This window comes from Neopsephotus bourkii, unplaced genomic scaffold, assembly GCF_033783945.1.
Source record: "Neopsephotus bourkii isolate Nb327-2 ecotype Australia unplaced genomic scaffold, CSIRO-AGI_Nbou_v1 NB_414, whole genome shotgun sequence".
Lineage (NCBI taxonomy): Eukaryota > Metazoa > Chordata > Aves > Psittaciformes > Psittacidae > Neopsephotus > Neopsephotus bourkii.
In genome coordinates this window covers 1,320,681-1,340,954 of record NW_026900918.1, presented here as the reverse complement: position 1 = coordinate 1,340,954, position 20,274 = coordinate 1,320,681, and the positions used below count along the sequence as shown (strand labels likewise).

Here is a 20,274-nt window from a genome sequence, read left to right as displayed (position 1 = left end):
GGTGACACCAAAGGCTCCTGTTCTTCCGTGTTACAGCAACGCTGTTCCTGTCCTCAGCCAGCAGACCTGACCTGTGAAGGTAAGAGAAGAGGGGGGTGAGGGATGGCAGATTTGTGGTGTTTGATTGGATACTCCAGCACCTGTGCTTCCCCACTTTGTAAATCCAAGGAAAGAGGAAGCATTGGAGCACTGCACAGAGGTGACATCTGCTGACCCCAAAGTAAGAAGGACATGGAGCTGTTGGAGCAAGTCCAGAGGAGGCCACAAGGATGCTCAGGGACTGGAGCACCTCCTGTATGGAGCCAGGCTCAGAACACTGGGGCTGTTCAGCCTGGAGAAGAGAAGCTGCGTGGGGACCTCAGAGCAGCTTCCGGTGTCTGAAGGGGGCTACAAGGATGCTGGGGAGGTACTGTGCATCAGGGACTGTAGTGACAGGACAAGGGGTGATGGGTTCAGACTGAAACAGTGCAAGTTCAGGTTTGATCTAAGGCAGAAGCTCTTCCCTGTGAGGGTGCTGAGGCGCTGGCACAGGGTGCCCAGAGAAGCTGTGGCTGCGCCATCCCTGGCAGTGTTCAAGGCCAGGTTGGACACAGGGGCTTGGAGCAAGCTGCTCCAGTGGAAGGGGTCCCTGCCCATGGGATTCTGTGATGCACTCTGGTTGTGGAAGCAGAGCAAAGGGCACTGAAACTGGGAGCAGTCCTGCTGTAGTTGAGTGGTGTGGGATGGGGAGTGGTGCCTGCTGTGCAGTCGTTTCTTTTGGTTGAAGCTGCTCTGTCTGCGCTTAGTCATAATGACCGCAAACATGGAGTGTCATTGTTTTGAGACAAATGCGTTATTTATGCGTAAGAACACATCCACTGGCTCTGTTCAAGATCTCCAGCCACTTTGGGTATGGTGAGAAATGTTCATTTGTACCCCCATTACTGTGCGCCTGGAAGGATTGTTCCATTGGGACTGAGAGGACCCTCATTTACTAATGATGAACAGTGAAATCACAGCAGCCAGTGGTTCATGTGACAGCAGCCACTGGATTTAGTATTTATCCAGCAGAGATCTTGAGCTTGCCAACAAATAGGACATTTTCATGATGTAAAATTAGAGCAAGAAATCTAGACAGGTTAAAGTTCCCATTTTCATGTCAAGTGAAATCTGGCTGATGTGAAATACTAAATACACCAGGGATTGCTAAATTTATACCATATGTTCCATTTCTAATAATTCAGTCAGGTTTTCAAGCTACCATTGAACCATATTGAGCAGATTTAATGATTTTAAATACCATGTGGCCTTATCAAATGCAAACAGCATCCCTGGGCTGTGACTAAAGCTTCAGCAAAGTAGGTTACAGACCCATGGCAGAATTAACACCTTGAATTAAAACAGGCTGAGCTCCTCTGCAGCTGTACCAGCTCCACATCCTGTTGCCTTCCCCACCAAATAGTGGCAGGTTTGGGGGAAAAAGCAGCACTACGTTTTGTAGTTGGGAGGTTTATTCAGATACAGACATGCAGAGTCACTGCACAGTAGTAATGCTGGTCCCTGTGGATTTGTCCAGTTGATTTTTACGAACTGAGGCATGATTTGAGGTACTGTGGGAGGAAGTGTTCCACCTCTGCCAGGTGGTGAAGAAGATCAGAAAGAATCCACTTGATCTGAGTCTGGTTCTGCATCTGGGAGAAGCAGCTTCGTGAGAATTCCTGAGTGGTGAGCTCCAAACTCCTGCCTGTTGTGGTGGATCACACTTCCAAACCTGCTCCCAGCTTCCCACAGCTCTTCTGAACAGAACCAAGGCTCTTCACTCTGTCCATCAGGGGAAATGAAAAGGCAGAGGAAGGAATGAATGGATCTGCTGCTCTGTAGGGAGAGGAAGTAAGCAAACAAAACTAAATCTACAGTCAGCACAGGAAGCTTCCTCGTGCCAGCAAGAGTAGATCTGAAGGCAGGCACGTTGTGGTGGGATGTTGTGGACGAGTAACGCAGTGGGTGGATTCAGGGACACAGTGGATTAATGTATTCCTCTTCCATATGGAAGCAGCTGAAAGAGCCTCCAGCACAGGAACCAAGGTGGAACGTGTGACACACGGAAAGTACTCAAGTACCAGAGGCACATGCCTTGAGTTCACTTTGTAGCTGCACTAAAGAAGGCTGTCACTGGAGGACTGCTGAAGGACTTCACCATGTCAAAGCCATCAAACCTCACGTTAAAGTGGAACAGGTCAACAGTAAAGATTCTTCACCCACCGTGAGAGCTTTTGTACTGCACTGAATTGTTGAGCATCTTCAAAGGGAAATGGAATACAGAACTCCAGAGCCTGGGATTTATCTTGCCTGCCACAGCAGCATTTTGAAATGGAAAGCATGCAAGGACCTTGCTGAGGAGCACAGAGGTGATAGTCAACTGTCAGCTCCTTCAGATGTTCCTGCACTTGAAGTGAGTATGTGGAAAATGTTGATGGAGGCCAAAAGTACAGTCAAGACATGGGTTTGATTTTTAGACACAAAAAGGGGACAGGCTGTCTAGTTCGTGCCACCCCATGGGTGAGTCAGTGCCCTCACCTGCTGCCCAGCCTGTAGTTTATCAAGGTTTGGTTTCAGTTATTAATCCAGCTTTCTGAACTACATCAAAACAAACCAACCTGCTCTGACATGGAAAGAGGAAACCCAAATAAACACTGTGGCAGAGTCCACACGGGCTGGGAAAGATATTTAACTAGATGAAGCAGTGGGCAGGAAGAGCCTCACCTTGTTTTCATAGCTGATAAAAGCTGGGCTTCCATGTGGAAATAATCCTTCTGTAGCGTACAGGCTGCCTGTGGCAGTGCATTCTCAGTTAGCATTCCGAGTACTAATATAAGGTCAAAGTAAGCAGCTCTTATCCAAAGCATTTGAATAAATATTTTGATGGAGTAGCATTTCAGGGCAGCTGAATACCAGCACTGCTCTCTCTAGGGACAAATAGTGTTTAAAGATCTTAGCATGGTGCTTTACTACAGCCAGTGATTAAGTACTCACTCTACATCCTGGCCTGAAGATTGCAGCACTGCCTAGGAACAGACCTTGCACTTGGGCCTATTTAGCTTTTAGCAGGGAAGGGAGGATTTAAGAGGTTTTCCAAAGCAATTACTGTTTGGAAGCATTTCAGGGTAGAACAGGAAAATCAAGGCAGCTTCTAAACCAAGTTTCCTCGACCCACCTCCCCTGTTCAGACGTGGAGGGGCCAGACACCAAACTTAGTCTAGACCTGTCCTGTATGCCCCAGGGTAATTAGCCTAAACCTAAATTGTGGCCTACGAGTGCAAAGTGGCTTCAAGTTCAAATTTGACTTTAGCTCAGAGACTCACCAATGATGTGCTGGGCTGTGTTGTCGTTGTCTGCAATGCTTTGTATCTGACCTTTCAGGGAAGTGTATGTCAGGGTACAAGCAGAGTAACCCAGCTGAGGGAGTCCTGCTGACCTCCTGGAGCACGTGCTCACCATGTCTTCTAAAGCTTCTTTATACCTAAATCATACAAAGGTACATGTGCTCTGGCCATAACTGAGATTGGCTGGGGAAGGGGGCTTCTCCACATGCCTGTGGAGTGTCACCACAGCCAGCTAGCTGTAGTGACCAACGTTAGCCAGAGCTCTGTGAACTAAGCCTCCCTTCCTGGCTCTTTGGCAAGCATTAAGCTGCCCTGCAGCTGACCCATGAAATGCTGATCAGCACTACTCATTTTTCCCCTCTGATCAAAAGGGGATCATTGCTCTAGAGTTAACTCCCAACTGAAAACACTGGCTGGCCTCCTCTACTCCTTGCAGTAGACCTGGCTGTTATTTGGATCTCAGATTCTCTTCCATGCCCAGAGGAGATTCTTGCCACTTCTCCCACAAAAACCAGTGCCCACATACTCATTCTTCCCCTTCTGGAAACTCAAAGTAACCCCCCTGGTACTCCTGCACCTTTCACAGGAGGACCTTTGTTACCTTTTTTTAGCCTACATACAAACCCAGGTAAGCTACATGAGGTGCTTCACAGATGCCTCTGGTCACTAGCAGGACTGAGGCTATGATGGTAAGCTCATTCACCTGCACTTGTACATCCTGCCTGATCCATAAGCAGTGTCTGTGAACAGAAACCAAATGAGCCTGTGGGTGTGGAAACAGCAGCTGTGATAACTTGGCAGATCTCAAGCCATGGAGCAGAGCTACAACACCCCTAGGAAGCTGAGTGGAAAGCAGCTGCCTGGCAGCAAGGAGGTTCAGTTTTGTGAACCCTCCAATTGTTTCACAGAGGGAAAACCCATGTGTAATGCTTCATGGTGTAGAGGGGACAGAGATTCTAGCAGTTCATCCTATAGAAAATACAGAAGCTGTAAAGGCACTCAAGCACTTTTCCTATCTCAGGGTATTCCTTTTGTCCAGGCTCCCAGCAGAGCAGATTCACGTATCCTCGGTTTCGCATGGATGCAAGACTAGGCAAAGTTGTGCTACTGGTGGCTGTGGTGTGGTGGCTGCAAAGAGGACATGGGCACTCCTGCTGCTGCTCATCACAGCCACACTCTCCAGGTTATCTGCAGTGGGGTAATGAAATGGATGTTTGCAAGGACAGATTGGTCAGGCTAAGTCAGTAAGAAGCAGATATGCCATGCTGCAGGCTGAAGGGGGGAGTGTGTGTGGAGGGAATGGCAGGGAATGGCTTAAACCACCAGTGACATACAGTCCTGTTGCCAGGACATGGGGTTAGGCTACTGTGGAGAACATTATATCGGATAGAGGCCTTCAGTCTCCAAAAAGCACCGTTAATGGAGTCTGATGAATGAGAGAGGCAGACAGAGAGAAATCCTCTACAGCCTAGCAAAAAAGATGTCTAGATCAAATGTAGGATTTCCTTTTTAAAATCTGCCTCCTAACATCATTTTGCTCATTCCTCTGGGGATCTCAAAACACTTTAAACTCCTGAGAACTTACAGTTCCTCCTGAGAAAGCTATTAGCTCTGACTTATGCATGCAGAAACTGAAGCAGTCTAAGTAACTTCTTTTCTGTGAGGTGTTAGTAAAAAGCCTTGAGGAAGGCACCCAAGAGTCCTCCAGCTCTTAGAAGCACTTCTCTCATCTGTTACTGAGCACATGATGAAAGCATCAGCTTTGGAATACTTCGGTTCCCTTCTAATGCTTTAATAACTCTTTTAGAAGGAGCAGTTCTCTCCCTTCCTCAGTGACTTAGTAGGCAGCTTCTCCAAGGGTTCCTAGAATTTCTTCTTTTCATGCTGGACAATGTGGTCTTGCAAATGAGAGCAGATGCTCTGGATGGTATATTCAGCATATCCATTTTCATCAGGCCCAGCACTCGGAAAATCTCCCTGGGATGAAACACAGTGAATTGAAGGTTTAATACTGGAGTGAATGCTGTAACTGGGGACGTTTTAGAATACTGAGAAAGGAGAATTTAGATCCTCTGACTTGATTCCATTTTCTTACAAAAGGTTGTTCAGTCTAATTGGAGTGGTCCCAAAAGTTACTCTCCAGTCTGGCTTCACAGTTGGTTGTGCCCAAAGAACCAGCAGTCTCCTTCTGTTCCAGGAACGCCACAGTTCCCCAGAGCTGCTCAACAGGAATTGAGGTTGCCCTTGCCTGCAGACTAAGGTAACTACTGGGAACACAACTTCTGGGCCACACTGTTGCTTAAAGCTTGGCTCTAATGACTCACTTCAGGATGTCTGGCTACAGTTTCAAATCTTGCAAAACCTCCTTTACCTGCATGAAAGAGGAGTTACCTCTCTGGCAGTTAATGGAAAAGCACAGACTGAAAAAGCAAGCTATGTGCCTCTTCATGCCCTGTTAGCACACGTGTCTTTTAGTGCTATTACTCACTACATTGTACACTTATTTAAGTAGATATTTATTTGAGTAGATACAGCCCCTCTTATACTTAAAAAGATGTCTTTGTAGAGAATTGCAGTTTTCCTTTGGCAGACACTATACCAGCAAGGGCCTACAGCTGTTACTGAGGCCAACTGCTCAAACAAAAGCTTTCCATTCTTTTGGTTGGTTATGTGTTTTAACGACCTGGGACCAGAGAATGAGTTTCCTTCTCAGGCAGGTTTCAGAAGGTGCAGTTGTGTCTCCCTAGAAATTACATGAAGCCTACTTTCTGCTCCCTCTTACACATGTTCCCGTAGGAACATCGGATGTGAGGGGTGACGGGGTGATTCAGAGAAGCCATTCTGAGGTAACCATCTTCTCTGGGCCAGGAACAACCCCACTCACCTGCTGCAGCAGCTGGGTTGGCCAGGGCTGGTCTGGGGCCCAGCAGGGAGCTGTTCCTGCACACAGTTCCAACAGGCTTTGTGCATGGGCTCCTTCACTGGGTTTTCCAGGCTAAGAGAGGAGGGGACAGGGTTTCTGTTAACACCAGACTCAGGCACTCAGATTGATGGAACCGTTCCTCTTGGTTCTTATTGCGGTTCATGCCTTTGAGCATTCCCTTCTCTTAGTCTTTACTCCTAACAGGCACAATACACCTCACCTGTCTCTAACTCACGGAAATCTTCCTCAATTTTGGCTTTCTAAAGTGGATTCCTTCCTTTCAACCCTGTTCACAGCCCCCAGCCCCCAGCCCCCAGCCTGTCTAACGGAGGGGTAAGAACAGCATGGCATTTACCCAGGAAACTTCCCAGACCCTTAGAGAAGATCAACAGAACGTTTCTCTGTGTTTGCCCTGAGCATCAGTCACTTAACCAGACCTTCAGCTACATGCAGACATCTCAGGGGAGATCTCCACCAAAAGTCTGCTTTGTTCATGGCACAGTCACAGCTTATGCAGCTGAAGGCTCTACATCTTTCAATGTTAGTGTTACCTGACATCATGGTTATGAACTTCTTAGTAAATCACAAAGCAATGAGTAAATTAAGCTCCAACATACCTTTTTTTTAATATATTTCAGGAGCTACCTTATTTTCTTGTTACTTCTCCTGTTACTTCCACTCCTTTCCACGTTCTCCCATGGAACCATAACGTGGCAGAGAAAAGCCAAGCCGGAACATTCACCCATAGACCCCAACGTGCCTGGGAGCCCTGCCCGCAGCTTGCAGTCACCACGCGGTGGGACTCCACGCACAGCGCTCGGCTTGGGAATGGCACCGGTTATTCCACAGAGCCCTTGGGGCGGGCCGGCTGTAGAAAGGCGCAGTGCAAGCGAGTGAGCAGGCACGGTAACGCGGGAGAGAAGTTCAACACCGGCCCCGCGCGGCTGCTGAGGCCAAGGGCAGCTCCACACAAACCGCTCTGGGCACGGGCAGAGGCCTTGCCTCGTCCTCCTGCTCCCGCGGAGCGCGGCTGACACCTAGTGACGGCGGGGAGCGGCGGCTCCTGCTCCGCCACAGCGCCCAGCCTGGGCACGGAGCTGCGCCCGCAAACGTTAATGCCACCCCGGTATTTAGCCCTGGGCAAGCGCTGCTGGCAGCGCCCAGGGAGACCCCCAGGCCCCGCTTCCGCCCCTTCCCCGTACCGGGCCGAGGGCCCGCAGCTCCTAGCCGCGGGGGCCGGGTCTCCCGTCACGGAGCCGCCATCAGCCCGCCACAGCTTCAAACGGGACCGAGCCATGGCGCCACGGGGGGGGAGCAGGGGCGAGCCGGCTGCCGTGGGCCCGGGGATGCCCCGCACCCGCCCTCAGGGTGGCCGCACCTCGCTGGCACCCAGGAGCACTGTAAGGTCTCCTGCAGGGCGCTGCCGCCTCCCGGGTGCGGCCTCGCTGATGGAGCTCGTCGGGTCGAACACCCCCCCGCGCCGGCGGCTATGGGCCGTCCCGCACCGGGGAAAGGCCGCAAGCAGCGGGGTCCTGCTCTCCCCTCCCTCGCGCATGGGACGCGCCGGGCAGAGGCGGCGCGGCTGGGATGGCCTGGCCCGGCCCATTGGAGGCGAGGGGGGACGGGGCCGTGAGGAGAAAGGGGGGCCCGGCCCTCTCTACCTGCCCCGCCATTGCGGTGCTCCCTATGGGCAACAGCTGCGAACGAGCCGGGCGGCCTCGGTCTGCCCAGCGGGGCTGAGCCGAGGAGCAGCGGTGGCTGTACCCGGCTGCCCCCGCTCCCCAGCAAGGGCAGCAGATCCCCCATGGCCCGCGGGCTGGGGCCGAGCGGCCTCGGACCTGAAGGCTCAGTGGCTGGCAGGGTGTTGAAATCAGACACGCCTGAGGGAATGAGGTGGGAAGGGTGACTCCGCAGAGCTGGAGAGGCTCCGGGGAGCGCTGCAGGGGTCGCAGCGGTGAAACACCCTTCCATCGTGCTTTGGTCACCTGGGTTTGCCCGGTTTTCCTGCCGGTGGACCCAGAAAGCAGCGGCTGCCTGCACTGCCATAACCATGCCTTGACTGCGCCGGGATTGGGATTAAACCTTCCGGAGGGCAAAACACCCGGTGTGGGAGGAGGCTCCCTGTGCACCAATAAACAAGTTGCCTTTTTTCTCCTTCCCAGCACTTCTTTTCCTCTTAATGTATTTCCCCAGCACCCAGTAACACCGACTCGTGCAGTCGGGTGGAGCCGGGAAGCGCTGGGGCACCCCTTGCCCCCGGCTGCACACACACGGTGACCCGCGCTCAGCCCCATGTGTGCAAGGGACAGGCATGAGAACCGGGGAGCTGGGGCCTTGATCCACCCCTTGTAAACCAGCCCTGGCACAGCTCCGGCCTCCAAAGCCTGTGAAAGGCTTCAGATGTCTGGGTGTTGTGGCCGGGGATGAAAGGCACAGGACTGGCACTGATGTGAGGAGGGACAAGGCCGTTCCCAGCCCTGATGAGTTACAGCTTCCCAGCTGGGCTGTGTGCACAGCACCGCGGCTCCCCGCCTGCTGCCCGTGCACGGCAAAGGGTCCCAGGTGTGTTTAAAGGGTTTAAGGAGCTGCCAGCATCGCACAGGGTTTGCGGCAGGATACGGGTGCAGTTAATGCAGTTCAGCTGGTGCGTTGTAACCCTTTTAGCTGTCATAAATGATTGAATGCTGGGAGTAGCCATAGCCTGAAACTGTGTCTGCCCTGCTGTGTCCCTGCAGCACAAGGCTCTGTCAGAGTGATCTTAAACCATGGCTCTTCCCTGTGAGGGTGCTGAGGCGCTGGCACGGGGTGCCCAGAGAAGCTGTAGCTGCCCCATCCCTGGCAGTGTTCAAGGCCAGGTTGGACACAGGGGCTTGGAGCAAGCTGCTCCAGTGGAAGGTGTGGCAGGGGTTGGAGCTGGAGGAGCTTTAAAGTCTCTTCCACTCAACCCAGTCTGGGATTCTATCCTTTCCTCAAGCCCCTGGGGAGCTCTGAAAGTCATCCCATCAAAGAGCAATAAGGGAAAACTGCTTAGCTTGGGCAGCACTGCAGCTACATCAGATAATGCCTGGTCCTTGGCTGGAGAAGGATGCTGCTGAGAAATGACCTCGGGAAACCACCCATCCCAGCTCTTTCCTCTCACTTGAAGCACTCCAGGGCCTGTCCAGTGTGTTCGGTTTGCCCTGTCCTCAGGGGGAATTCACCTCCTCCCGAACACAGAGCTATGTGGTGCAGTGGCACAGGCCTCAGCACAGGCAGGTGGACACGGGGTTTGGGTGTGGGGTTGATTTAGTTTAACTGTTTTCCCATGGGAACACATCTCGGTGCAGCCCTGGGCAGGAGCAGGGCTGGCTGCTCACCGTGCACAGGTTGGCAATTGTGTCAAACTTCCCAAAGACACCATGTATGCAATGCCTGGGAGAGGCAACTGCAGCAGCTTTTGGTGGCACCTGCATGGAAAACTGAACAGCAGGAGAAGGTGATGGGGCTCTGTGCATGTGAAGCATCTATGTGTGGGTTCCTCCCAAAGAGCTCCTACACCTACTTTGAGGGGTGGTTGCTCTGCTCAAAGCCACAGGACGGGGCAGGAAAGAAACTCCTCATGAGAAATAAACCCAGGAAAGCTCACTATGGGACCAGGCTGGCCCAGGAACGAACTCCCCCCAGTGCTCCCTGTTCAGCTTTGCACAGTGCCAGACCCTTCTGCTCCTTTCTGCTGCTCAGCCTCGTGTGAGGAAGGTGAGGGTGGGGAAATAGCATTTACAGAGAATAAGACAGCACAGCTCTTGAGGTGACTTCAGTTTGCTCACATCTACCTGTGTCAGTGTGGGGCCCGCCATTCCCAGCCTATAAATCCTCATCCCAGAGGATGCAATTGTATATATTTAAATATACATGCATTTGCCCTGCATGTATTTCCCTTCCCAGGTGACTGGTGACATGAAGAACTGTAATAGCAGGCTGTATTTGTAATGCTTTTCCTACAGATTTCTGCAAGGGAATCTGGTTCCTGGGTGGTTTTAACTTGCCACAAAGGCACAAGACCTCAGGAGCACTGGTAATAGGCAGGGTGGGTTCTTTTTAATCTACTGTTTTAATGAGCTTCATCCATCTTTCTGATTAGATTAATCTCATTTATTTCAGCCAAGCCATCCAGCTGAAATCCCAACAGAGGAAATTGGGATTTTGAGTCTCTCGGGGCGAGTGTTTGAGTATCAGGCAGCCAACTCCACAGGGACATTTGCAGTTTGCCCTTTTATCACCTCACAAGTTTGTAACCCTGATGATCACATTGGAAAGGGACCATCCAAGCTCTGAACCTGTCTGCATCACCCACAGCATCAGTTATGTGCTGTGGAGAGCCCATGTGTCTCTCCTCTGCTCTTTTTGAGCAACTTCCCTAAGGAAACAAAACCAACCTAGCGGGGAGGGCTCAGCTTTCCAAAACAGCTCCCATTTTCCCTACAGGAGCAGAGATAGCTCCACGGCTGGAGCATCTTCTCCAGTGGAATGGCCACGCTTCTGCAAACCCACCAGCATGACCCCACCAGGCACAGTGAGGCAGCAGAGGGTGGGAAGGTTCCACTTGTTCAAACAAGCTGCAGCCCATGGAAAGGGAAATGGTTTAAAAGCTGCTGTTGATTTTTCAAGCCTGACAAATGTGAAAGTCTCCATTTAGAGGAGTCAAACCAGCAGTGAAATGGGTCCCTATCTGCACAGCCACACACTGATGGAGGCAGCTGAAAGCAAACTTCCTGCTGAGTCCTGGTCCAGATCACCTACGAGCACAGTGCACCAAGCTGTGAGCAGCCGCCTGGCCATGGAAGGTTCTCTGCAAACATGCAAACCCTGTACCAGCATGAGAGGTAAAGCCCAGTTGGTGTTACAGCCCCTCACTTCCAAGAAGTGGAGCTTGGAGCCTACAAGCTACAGCTTTGGCTCTGCTATGAGGAAGGCAATCAGGGGGAAGGGCAGAAAACATTATCAGGGAGGATGTGGAGGGCAGAGCCAGGAGTTTCCCTCTGCCCCATCAGCCAGGAAAGCTGATCTTGCAGGAGCCCCTGGGATTGGTTTTGTGCTGGATGCTGGTGGATCTGGGAGCAGACAGGTGGATCCTGAGGAGCTCACAGCTTCTGAAGTGGTGTTGTCCACCTTGTCCAGGTGAGAAGGTGTTGTGGCATTGGGTCTGCTGTAGCCTGATTTTGGTTTGAACCCTTTGGAGAGGTATCTGCTGCAGTGATGGCTCTGGGGTGGGTGTGCAAGGTGTCTACGTGCTGTAACACACCGCATGCTTCACCAATGACTACAGCATCTATTTATTCCCTTCTCCAAAGCTGGTGCGTGACCTTTTCCATGAGACATCCCATACACATGAGCTGGCAGTTGCCACCTCAGTCACGACACCCATGTCCAAGCCGTGGGGACTGGCCACTGTGAGCAAACCATCAGCCATCCTGCCCAGCCTCTGCGGCCAGCTCCTGATCTTGGGGCATTTCACAGTGATCTCATCATCCATACACTTAGGGGATGGGTTGGTGCTGGGTAAACTGAGGCTTGGGGAGGTTTGGCTTGTGGTCACATAGGCAGTCTGACTGGAGCCCAGGTGTCGTGGTTGGGTGATGGGCATGGATCCAAGGAGATGCTCCTTGTTCTTTCACCCATTTGGACATCTCAGGACCCAGAATCAGTTTTGGACCTCATGTGCTGGCTCTCGGTACTCACATTTGCTGACTTCACTTAATTATCGGAGCACTCAGTGCAGAGCTCAGCTCTGGTGACGCTGTGGTATGGGGTGGCCCAAACCACACACAGTGCTCAGGGAGGGATTTTGATCCCTAAAAAAATAACAAGTTCAAAGGTGGGTTTTGGCTTAATGCGGTTTATCTAAATTGCTTGATGTTTGCTAATCTGGATTAACACAAATGCTCTTGGAATGGCTGCTTGGGGAAGGGCTTGCTCTGCTGTTGGGAAGAGGACAGGCTTTTCTAGAAGTGAAAGCTTTGACCAGAAAAGGAAATAAGAGCCAGGTCCTGGCTGGTGCTCAGTGTGTGTGAGCTCTGTGAACAGAGCAAGTCTGTTTCTATCCCTGCTGGCCAAGGGGTCCCTCAGCACCTCCATAAACTAATGACTGATCAGCTTCCCCTCTGCCAGCAGAGGATTAATCCCCTCTTCTCTCTGGGGTGATGTGAACCCCTCTTTTGGCTGTTATGCCAAAGTGGTTGGCACAATTAGTGAAGGTGAAGGTAAACTGGAGGTCAAGCCCAGATTTGAAGGTGGTGGTGGTTGGCGTGAGCGTGACCCAGAAGCCATGTGATGTGGGTGACGTCCTGGAGAAGCAGGTGATCTCCCCGTCCTCCCCTTTCCAAAGGCTGGGATTAGGAGAGATTTTACAGCTCACTGCCCAGCCTCATGTTAAGTTTAGGTTTGCAATGGCTCAACCCCCCTGGCCCCTTGTCAGGAAGGACTTTTGGGTCTTTTGTGGCCATTTTGCATGTTAGCAGGGCAGCTCATGCCTGCCGGGGACCTGACTATGGGAGGGATCACCCCTCTGCCATCTGTAGGGACCTCTTCCCACCTTGAGAACAGGCAGAGAAACACCCAGTGTGGAAACTGGGACTCATGGAAAGGGATTTCAAAGCCCAGCACTCTGGAGAGGGTTGTCTCATGCTTGTGCATTCACTTGGGATCTGGGTGCACTTTTGTGTCCCACAGAATGCTTCTTGTGCAGCCTCAGGCTGGTCCTTGCACCTTGGAGCTTGGTTTTTCCCATGCAGTGGGGAGAGCAACCTTTTCCATCAGCTGCCTGTGATCAAGGATGCTCAGGTGCCATAGGAGAGGGCAGACATCCATTGGGTCAGCTCCATGAAGGATCCAGCTCTCGGCAGCCACAAGCAGCAGCAGGAAAGCAAAGTGCTTCTGCTGAGCTGAAATGGAAGTTGTAAGTGGGACCTGATCGCTGCCCAAAAACCAAAGGACTCCCTCCTCCTCCTCCTCCCCTGCCCCAGTGCAAACAGCAGATTAACAATTTATTTGACGTGTTGTGGCTGGTTGGTTTCTTCACCCACTCCCCTGATCAGAGGGAATAAGCGTCGCAGTGTGCAAGAATGTTCATTTCAGGTGAGGGTAAATATAGAAAGGAAAACCTGCTGAGAGCAAGCCATTTATTTCTGCGTTTGGAAGCCTCTGCTCATAAACAGGCAGTCACAGCCATTTGGAAAATCCCAGCGTGGTTCCCTTGGCCATCCCAGAAGAACATTTACTTTCCTGGAGGTTAAGAAGTTCATTTTAGATTAAAAAAAAATTAATAATAACATAATAATGGCATCTCCCAGCTGCCCTCGGGGGTTCAGGGCTTGTTGACACACTGAGGCTGCTGTGTCCTCACGTGGAACTGCTCCAATGCAGGATCACAGAGATCCTGTAGGGCTTTCCCAGCTGGCAGTGCTATGGGGGAACCTTGGTTTTGGGGTTCCCCTTGTTTCCCCAGCTTATCATAGAATGGTTTGAGTTGGAAAGGACCTTAAGATCATCCAGTTCCACAGGCAGGGACCCCTTCCACTGGAGCAGCTTGCTCCAAGCCCCTGTGTCCAACCTGGCCTTGAGCACTGCCAGGGATGGGGCAGCCACAGCTTCTCTGGGCACCCTGTGCCAGCGCCTCAGCACCCTCACAGGGAAGAGCTTCTGCCTTAGATCCAACCTGAACTTCCCCTGTTTCAGTCTGAACCCATCACCCCTTGTCCTATCACTGCAGTCCCTGGTGATGATTCCCTCTCCAGCATCCTTGTAGCCCCCTTCAGATATTGGAAAGCTGCTTGTGTTGGGCTTTGGATTTTGTCAGACCTTTTACCCATGTGTAGGGTTAGAACACCCAGGTTTTGGGGGTGCTGGTGGTGAGGATGCAGTGTGGTACTTGTAGGGATCTCAAGAGCCCTGTGCTCGGGAGGCTGGGGCAAAGGGATGATCCTGTCACACTGAGCTTGTGCTGGACCAGAAAGCATCTGAGGGTTTTGGGAGAGCGTGCCAAAGACAAGAGGAGAGTGTGGACCGCAGGAGCATCCATCAAACAGGCCAACAGCCAGGGTAAGGCTGTGCCACACTGCTGCAGCAGCATGGGAGAGACACTCCAAAATGGCATCACAGGAGGGGGTTGAGGAAGGTCTTGGCCAGGCCCTGCATCCCTCCTCTATCCTGAAAGCAGCGCTAAGGAAAACCATGTGGGGAGAGCAGCCAGCTTGAATTGGACGGCTGCCCCACGGCTGCTCCCCATGGCTGGCACCGGCTGAGCAGGAGCCAGCTCCCAGCTCTGAAGTTTCCTGCAGTCAATAAGGGTCTCTCCGTGTTTTCCACAGGCTCTGGATTTGGCTCGGGTTTGCCTTGGTTTCCGAAGGCAAGAGGCAGTTAAGTCTCTTGGAAGAATGAATTAATTAGCAAATGCCTTTGGTCAGGTCAGTGCCCTCGAGTAAAAGCGTGTTTCATGCTTTAAAGCAGAGCCTCTGCATCCAGGTAAGCTTTAAAAAGCTTGTATTACCCTCAGTATTTTAAGAGTTTCACATACATCATCCTGGAGGAGCCCTTTCTAAAAAAAAAAAAGAGGAAAAAAGCCTCCCCCAAGCGTGGTGTTGACTCTAAGGTAGCATTTGTATAAGCAACATAATATTGACGCAGTTGGCTGAGGTCTGGCTGGGGCTGTTGGAAATAAACTGCTGCCTTGTTAAATTGTCACTGGAAATGCAAGTGGGAAAAGGACTCACATCTTACACATAAAATGCTGCTTTACTACAGCAGGAAAAAACTCAGGAATTAATAGGTCTCCTTCTGCTCGAGGGTGTTGGATTTAACCCCGAGTAAGATTCATAAACTATTTTAAGGAGAGAAGTGCTACTTTTAAACACTTGTGTCTGGGTCCTGGAGTTAAAGTGGTGTCACTGGTGCTGAGTTAACCCTAAAGTCCTCATGTGCTGGCCCCGGGATCATGCAGGCGCAGATAGTGCTCTTGTGGAATATACAGACACATCAGCACCTGATAAGCGTGTGTGAGGTTGGTTTTGACGAGTATTAAGCACAGTGTGTTCCAACAGCTTGTGTCAGAAACGTTTCAGGCCTCAAATTCTTCAGCTTTGAAGAAGCTCTTCCCTGTGAGGGTGCTGAGGCGCTGGCACAGGGTGCCCAGAGAAGCTGTGGCTGCCCCATCCCTGGCAGTGCTCAAGGCCAGGCTGGATGGGGCTGGAGTAACCTGGTCTCATGTGAGTTGTTCCTGCCTGTGGCAGAGGGGTGGAAATGGGTGATCTTAGGGTCCTTTCCAACACAAACTATTCTATGAATCAAGCTGAACCCTGAGCTGGATTTTGTGTGTAGGACATGAAATGCATTTAAAACAAAACACTTGCTCCGAAGCTGTGCCTGGGCTGAACATGAAGCAGACACAGAGCGTTGCTGAATCCATCTGGAGGGTAATCCAGTGCACCCCGAAAGACTCCTTTGGATTTCAGTAGCTGTAAGAGCTATTATCAGGCTATCTTCAGTGGGAAATGTGATTAACAGAGCTTTAACGAGTGATCTATCACTTTCTTTTCTACCCAAAGCCCTTTTTCCTTCTCCACCCACATCCTGATGATGTGCCAGTTGACATACATGTGCTTATGGAAAAGGAGGATGAGATAAAAGCCATATGGAGCATGGAGCAAGTCAGTGGCATGGGGTCCAACTCACCAGTGTAATTATACATGCTCCAGTATGATTTCCCAGTAATTATTCTGGAATAAACCCCTGCCTATTTCTGTAAGAGCTTATGTCACCTGGAAAGCTGTTATAAATTCAGCTGGAAAAAGGGACCCTTATTCTGGGATAAGTGTGGTTAGTGGTTAGCTGGGAATAGGGCTATTCCTGGTGCTGCCATCGACCTTCCTGATGACGCTGGTTAGGTCACCTCACCTCAGTGTGTGTCACCTTCTGCAGACTGGGAATTACAAACAAGGGCACTTTGGGAAGCTTCGTGACACTGGAAAAAAGGTGTCAGAGGGTGACAGGCAGACATTTAGTGGGACTTGGGGCTTTTTTATCCACATTGGAGGCATCTTGATAAATGGGGCTTTGGGAGAAATGAAGGATGAAGCCGGGAGCTGGTGATGGGGACTGGTGGCATCAGTCAAGTCCAGGCTGTTGGTGCGTTACAGAGAATACTGTTTTCCTCTCTGTTTTTAAAATAGTCTGTTTTGTTCTGAGCTCTAGACCACAGCCTCACTAGAGCATCGAAATGTCTCTGCTCTGTCTTCTTGCGCCAGCTCCTAGTGTGCAGTGTGAGGATACGGTACCAGCACCCACCACCCCAGCTGCTGGGTGCTCTGGGTGCTGTGAAGAGGTGAGGTCCTGCCTGGGACTGGCAGTATTGTGCCTCTGTGAACCAGAGAGGAAGGGAAATCTCCTGACTTGCAGCATTGTGTCCTCTTTTTCTTCCAATATCCTGTCTGATTCACTTGCTGCTCCTGCAAGCCCTCAGGTCTTTTATGGGAGTTTTGCTTTTGCCTGTTACTTCTCAGCAGCTTCTTGTGCTTAGAAACCTCTTTTGGCTCCAGCATCATGCAGGTATATGGTCAGAGATGAAGATGCAGCTCACTCACAGCATAGGGCATTGAATTCATGCTAGAGATGGGGAGGTCTAGTTCCAAAGTCTCCTTTAGTTTGCAGATAGCACAGGGGGGCTCACAAGCCACAACCCATCAGCTTTGCCAAAGCAGGAGCTGCCCATGGAGCAGATGGACCAAGGTGCTGATGGTGAGAGGTGAAGGGAGAGTCTGTCCCGGTGCATTCCCACGCGCTCCATCCCGGCGTGAGCACTGGAGCAGGACTCGTGCTGCTCCTCTTGGGCTTGAGCCAAGGAGGCAGAGGGGAAAAAGCTCTTTACAGCCCATTAGACCTCCCCAGAGCCGCTCAGCCCCTCTCCTAATAAAAGTGGTGGTGGAAGCCACAGAAACATTACGGCTGGTCTGCAGAAGATGCCAACCCACTGCTCCATGTACCTCCCCAGTGGCTTTGCCAGAGCTGCTGACCCTCCCGGCAGCCCCGGCTGCTGGAATTCCCTCTGGGAACACAGGGCCAGTCCCCTGTCTGTCCTGAGCTCCCCCAGCAAAACATACATGGGAGAGTTCCAAGTGCAAATGTGTGTGTGCTAATGGGAAATGAATTGCCTCTTGCCCCGAAGCTTTGCAGCTTGAGGAAAACAAGGCCGGGTCTAGGAATGACCTCATATTGCCTCCCAGGGAATGTTTTGCCAGATGAAGGGGGGAGAAGCAGCATCAGGACTGCACAATGTATGTATCTCTCTCCCTGTGTAAACATCTCTGTAGCTGCAGAAACCTCTTAAACCCCTGAATGAGAGAAGCGCTGCTTTGATCTGTGGATGTGGTTGTTGTTTTCCAAGTGCAGAATCCGTTCTTTTTTTAATTTTCCTTCAAATTAAAAAAATGCCTGTTGTGATCTTTTGCTTTTATTCCTTGGCGAAGGGACGGGAGCAGGGTGCAGTAAATTCTCATTCCTCCCCATGTAACCGCTTCGGCATGGTTGACAATCCCTCGCTGGCTCTTCAGCGCCGCAGCACAATGGACCGAAACTTCTGGCCCTACATGAAGCCAAAGCAAATGGATTTTGCCCAGAAGTGCACAACGGGGAGTGGAGGCAGTGGGAAGGAGACTCCTGTCGCCTCCTTCCCTGCCAGAAACACGCATAGAGACACACACGTGTGTGTGCACAAGGCTTGGGATGGAGGGGTTGTCCCAGTGCTTTTGAAGGGCTCCAGGGAGGGCTCCTGGGAATGGATCCCTGCAACCCTGCAGCAGCAGGAGCTGGTGAGGAGCCATCGGGGCTGAAGCACTGGGTTGTCTTGCAGGAGGTTTGAGTGTGATTCATGGCTCTCCCTCCAGACTCCCTGTGTGATCTCAGGACTCTCCGTCTGCACTCTGGATGTCCCTGTGCTCGGAGGGGAGCTGTGGCAGCCCTGGGACCTCCATCAGCCCTTCTGCTCAGCCACTCCTCAGGCTTTGGGAAGAAAACAAGATTATGTATTTATCTGGGGAGTTTCCAAGCGTCAGCAGCTTGCCCTAACCCTGCTGCTGTGCCATGGTGCTTCACAACCCTGTCGGAGGAGTGAGACATGGGGTTTGCAACCCCTTTGCTCCCTATGGTGTGAGCGATGCTGCCTTCAGCTGAGGACCTACCTTCAACAGCAAAACGCAGCCCTCAGTGCAAGGCACTGGTTGAACTGGGAGCCTTTGGCTGGAGATCTGTCCCCACCGGGCAGTCTGGGTGTGAGCAAGGAGTTTGCTGTCCCCCTGTGCTGTCATGTGGCTGCCCGGTGTCTTGGCGTTGTGATTACATATGATGCTGTGTATTTAAACTGGTTTATGGATGTTTATACTAATGTGTAAACCTGTAATTTAGAAGCTCGGTTATAAATCAACATCGCTGAAGGTCTTGTCCCTTGTGCCTTGAGATCAGTTTCCAGATTTAGAAGATAGGAAAAATGGAGGACTGTTTAGTTTTCCTCTGGTTATGCTGATAAAGGATCATGGGATGGGATGTGTCCCCCACTCTGAGGTGTGGTGGTTGGGCACAGGGATCCCAAGCAGAGAGTTCCCATTTTGACTCATTTTGGCCCATTTTAATGGCCCCGAGCTGCACCAGAGGAGGTTTAGGTTGGATACTGGAAACAATCCCTTCCCCAGAGGGTGCTCAGGCATTGGAACAGGCTGCCCAGGGCAGGGCTGCAGGCACCGTCCCTGCAAGTGTTCACACAGTGTGGAGATGAGGCCTCAGTGCCATGGGTTAGGGGTGGCCTTGGCAGGGCTGGGGTAAGGGTTGGACTGGATGAGCTGAAAGGAGCCAGGAGCCTCCTCCTGTGGGGTGCTGAGTGGGATAGCCCATTCCCACTGGTGGGTCATGATCCTTTCCTGATGCATCCTAACAATGACACCTCCATATTAGTATTTTATATATATAAAAGTCTATTACAGCTTTAATAATCATTTCTGCATCTTAGTCCCTTCCCAAGCTGCCCTGGAGCCTGGCTGTTCCGGGAATGGTTGTACACTACTCTTTTGATTCCCTGTCATGTAGCAAGATGTGCTGTGAGTTACTGCACTGGTCGTGTTGGTGCAAGTGCTTTTCCTCTGGATTTCTTACCCAACTGGGCTAGGGCAGAGCCAGTTGTCTCTGTTGAGAAATCCCTTTTAGCTAGGATAGGCTGGAAGCTGCCTTGCCCTGAGCTGCCAGCCCAGTCAGACAAGAGCCCTGCAGACTCCCCTGGCTCCAGGTTTACCTGCAGCCATCATGCAGGTGTGAGTTTGAATGTTGGAGACTTATGCTGGGTGTAATGGGCTCATCTGTGCTTCTGTCCTTTGGCTGATGCTGGTCAGCCTGGAAGGGGTTGGCTCCTGCATGGGTTTAGGGCCCCAATGCTTAGTGTGCTGGACCCACTGGCAGCCAGCAGAGCTCGGGGGGTGCAGGATAGCTCTGCAGGGCTGGGAGGGTCTAACACTTGGCCTCTGCCTTTGGAAAGACCCAGTGTGTGGATGAGCTCCTGGTTTCCACATGGGATGCTCTCCTGGGCCAGCCATGCTGCATCTGCCCCGTCTGAAGCATATCTGCTCTTGCAAACCCACCCCCTGAGGGAAGATCCCATGAAGGCAGCCCAAGGCATTTCTGTAGGGAAAGCATAACCAGACCCAGAGACTCCTCAGTATCCTCCTGTCCAGCTGAGGTCCCTCCCCTTCTCTCCACAGCAAGATGAGAGCTGGTGCCTTGGCTTAGCTGGACACCTTCCACCACCTCCAGCCCCCTTTATTGTATCATTAGGACAAAAGGGGATATGAAAGGCTACAGGGGCAGCAGGGTGGGCTGGGAGGACCCCATGGGCAGGATGACCACTGGCTCCATGGGACCCCATGTTCCTGAGCAGGTGGAATCACCATAAACCTTAATCCCGGCTACGTTCCCAGCTCC

General features: G+C 51.6%; 2 protein-coding genes across 10 annotated transcripts in view; one reads left to right on the top strand and one right to left on the bottom strand.

Moving 5' to 3' along the window:
- Window positions 1-13,775, top strand: part of ANKS1A (ankyrin repeat and sterile alpha motif domain containing 1A) — a 127,639-nt gene extending 113,864 nt beyond the window's left edge. Inside the window, exons 26-27 of one of the 9 annotated variants that reach the window (XM_061349469.1) lie at window positions 10,426-10,487; window positions 10,756-13,775. In XM_061349469.1, the coding sequence (XP_061205453.1) occupies window positions 10,426-10,471 (46 nt within the window). In that variant the 3' untranslated portion in view covers window positions 10,472-10,487; window positions 10,756-13,775. Of the gene's footprint in view, window positions 366-10,425; window positions 10,488-10,755 lie in introns of those variants that run through there. The other 8 variants (XM_061349468.1, XM_061349479.1, XM_061349467.1 and 5 more) reach the window with 8 other exon arrangements.
- On the bottom strand, window positions 783-5,416 carry TCP11 (t-complex 11; the record flags this gene model as incomplete). Its single annotated transcript, XM_061349383.1, is given in 7 exon segments — window positions 783-1,846; window positions 3,338-3,499; window positions 3,983-4,084; window positions 4,362-4,537; window positions 4,697-4,700; window positions 5,200-5,293; window positions 5,296-5,416. Coding segments are annotated over 7 exon segments (873 nt in total), but the record flags the coding sequence as incomplete, so codon positions are not given.
- Window positions 13,776-20,274: the final 6,499 nt, after the last annotated feature.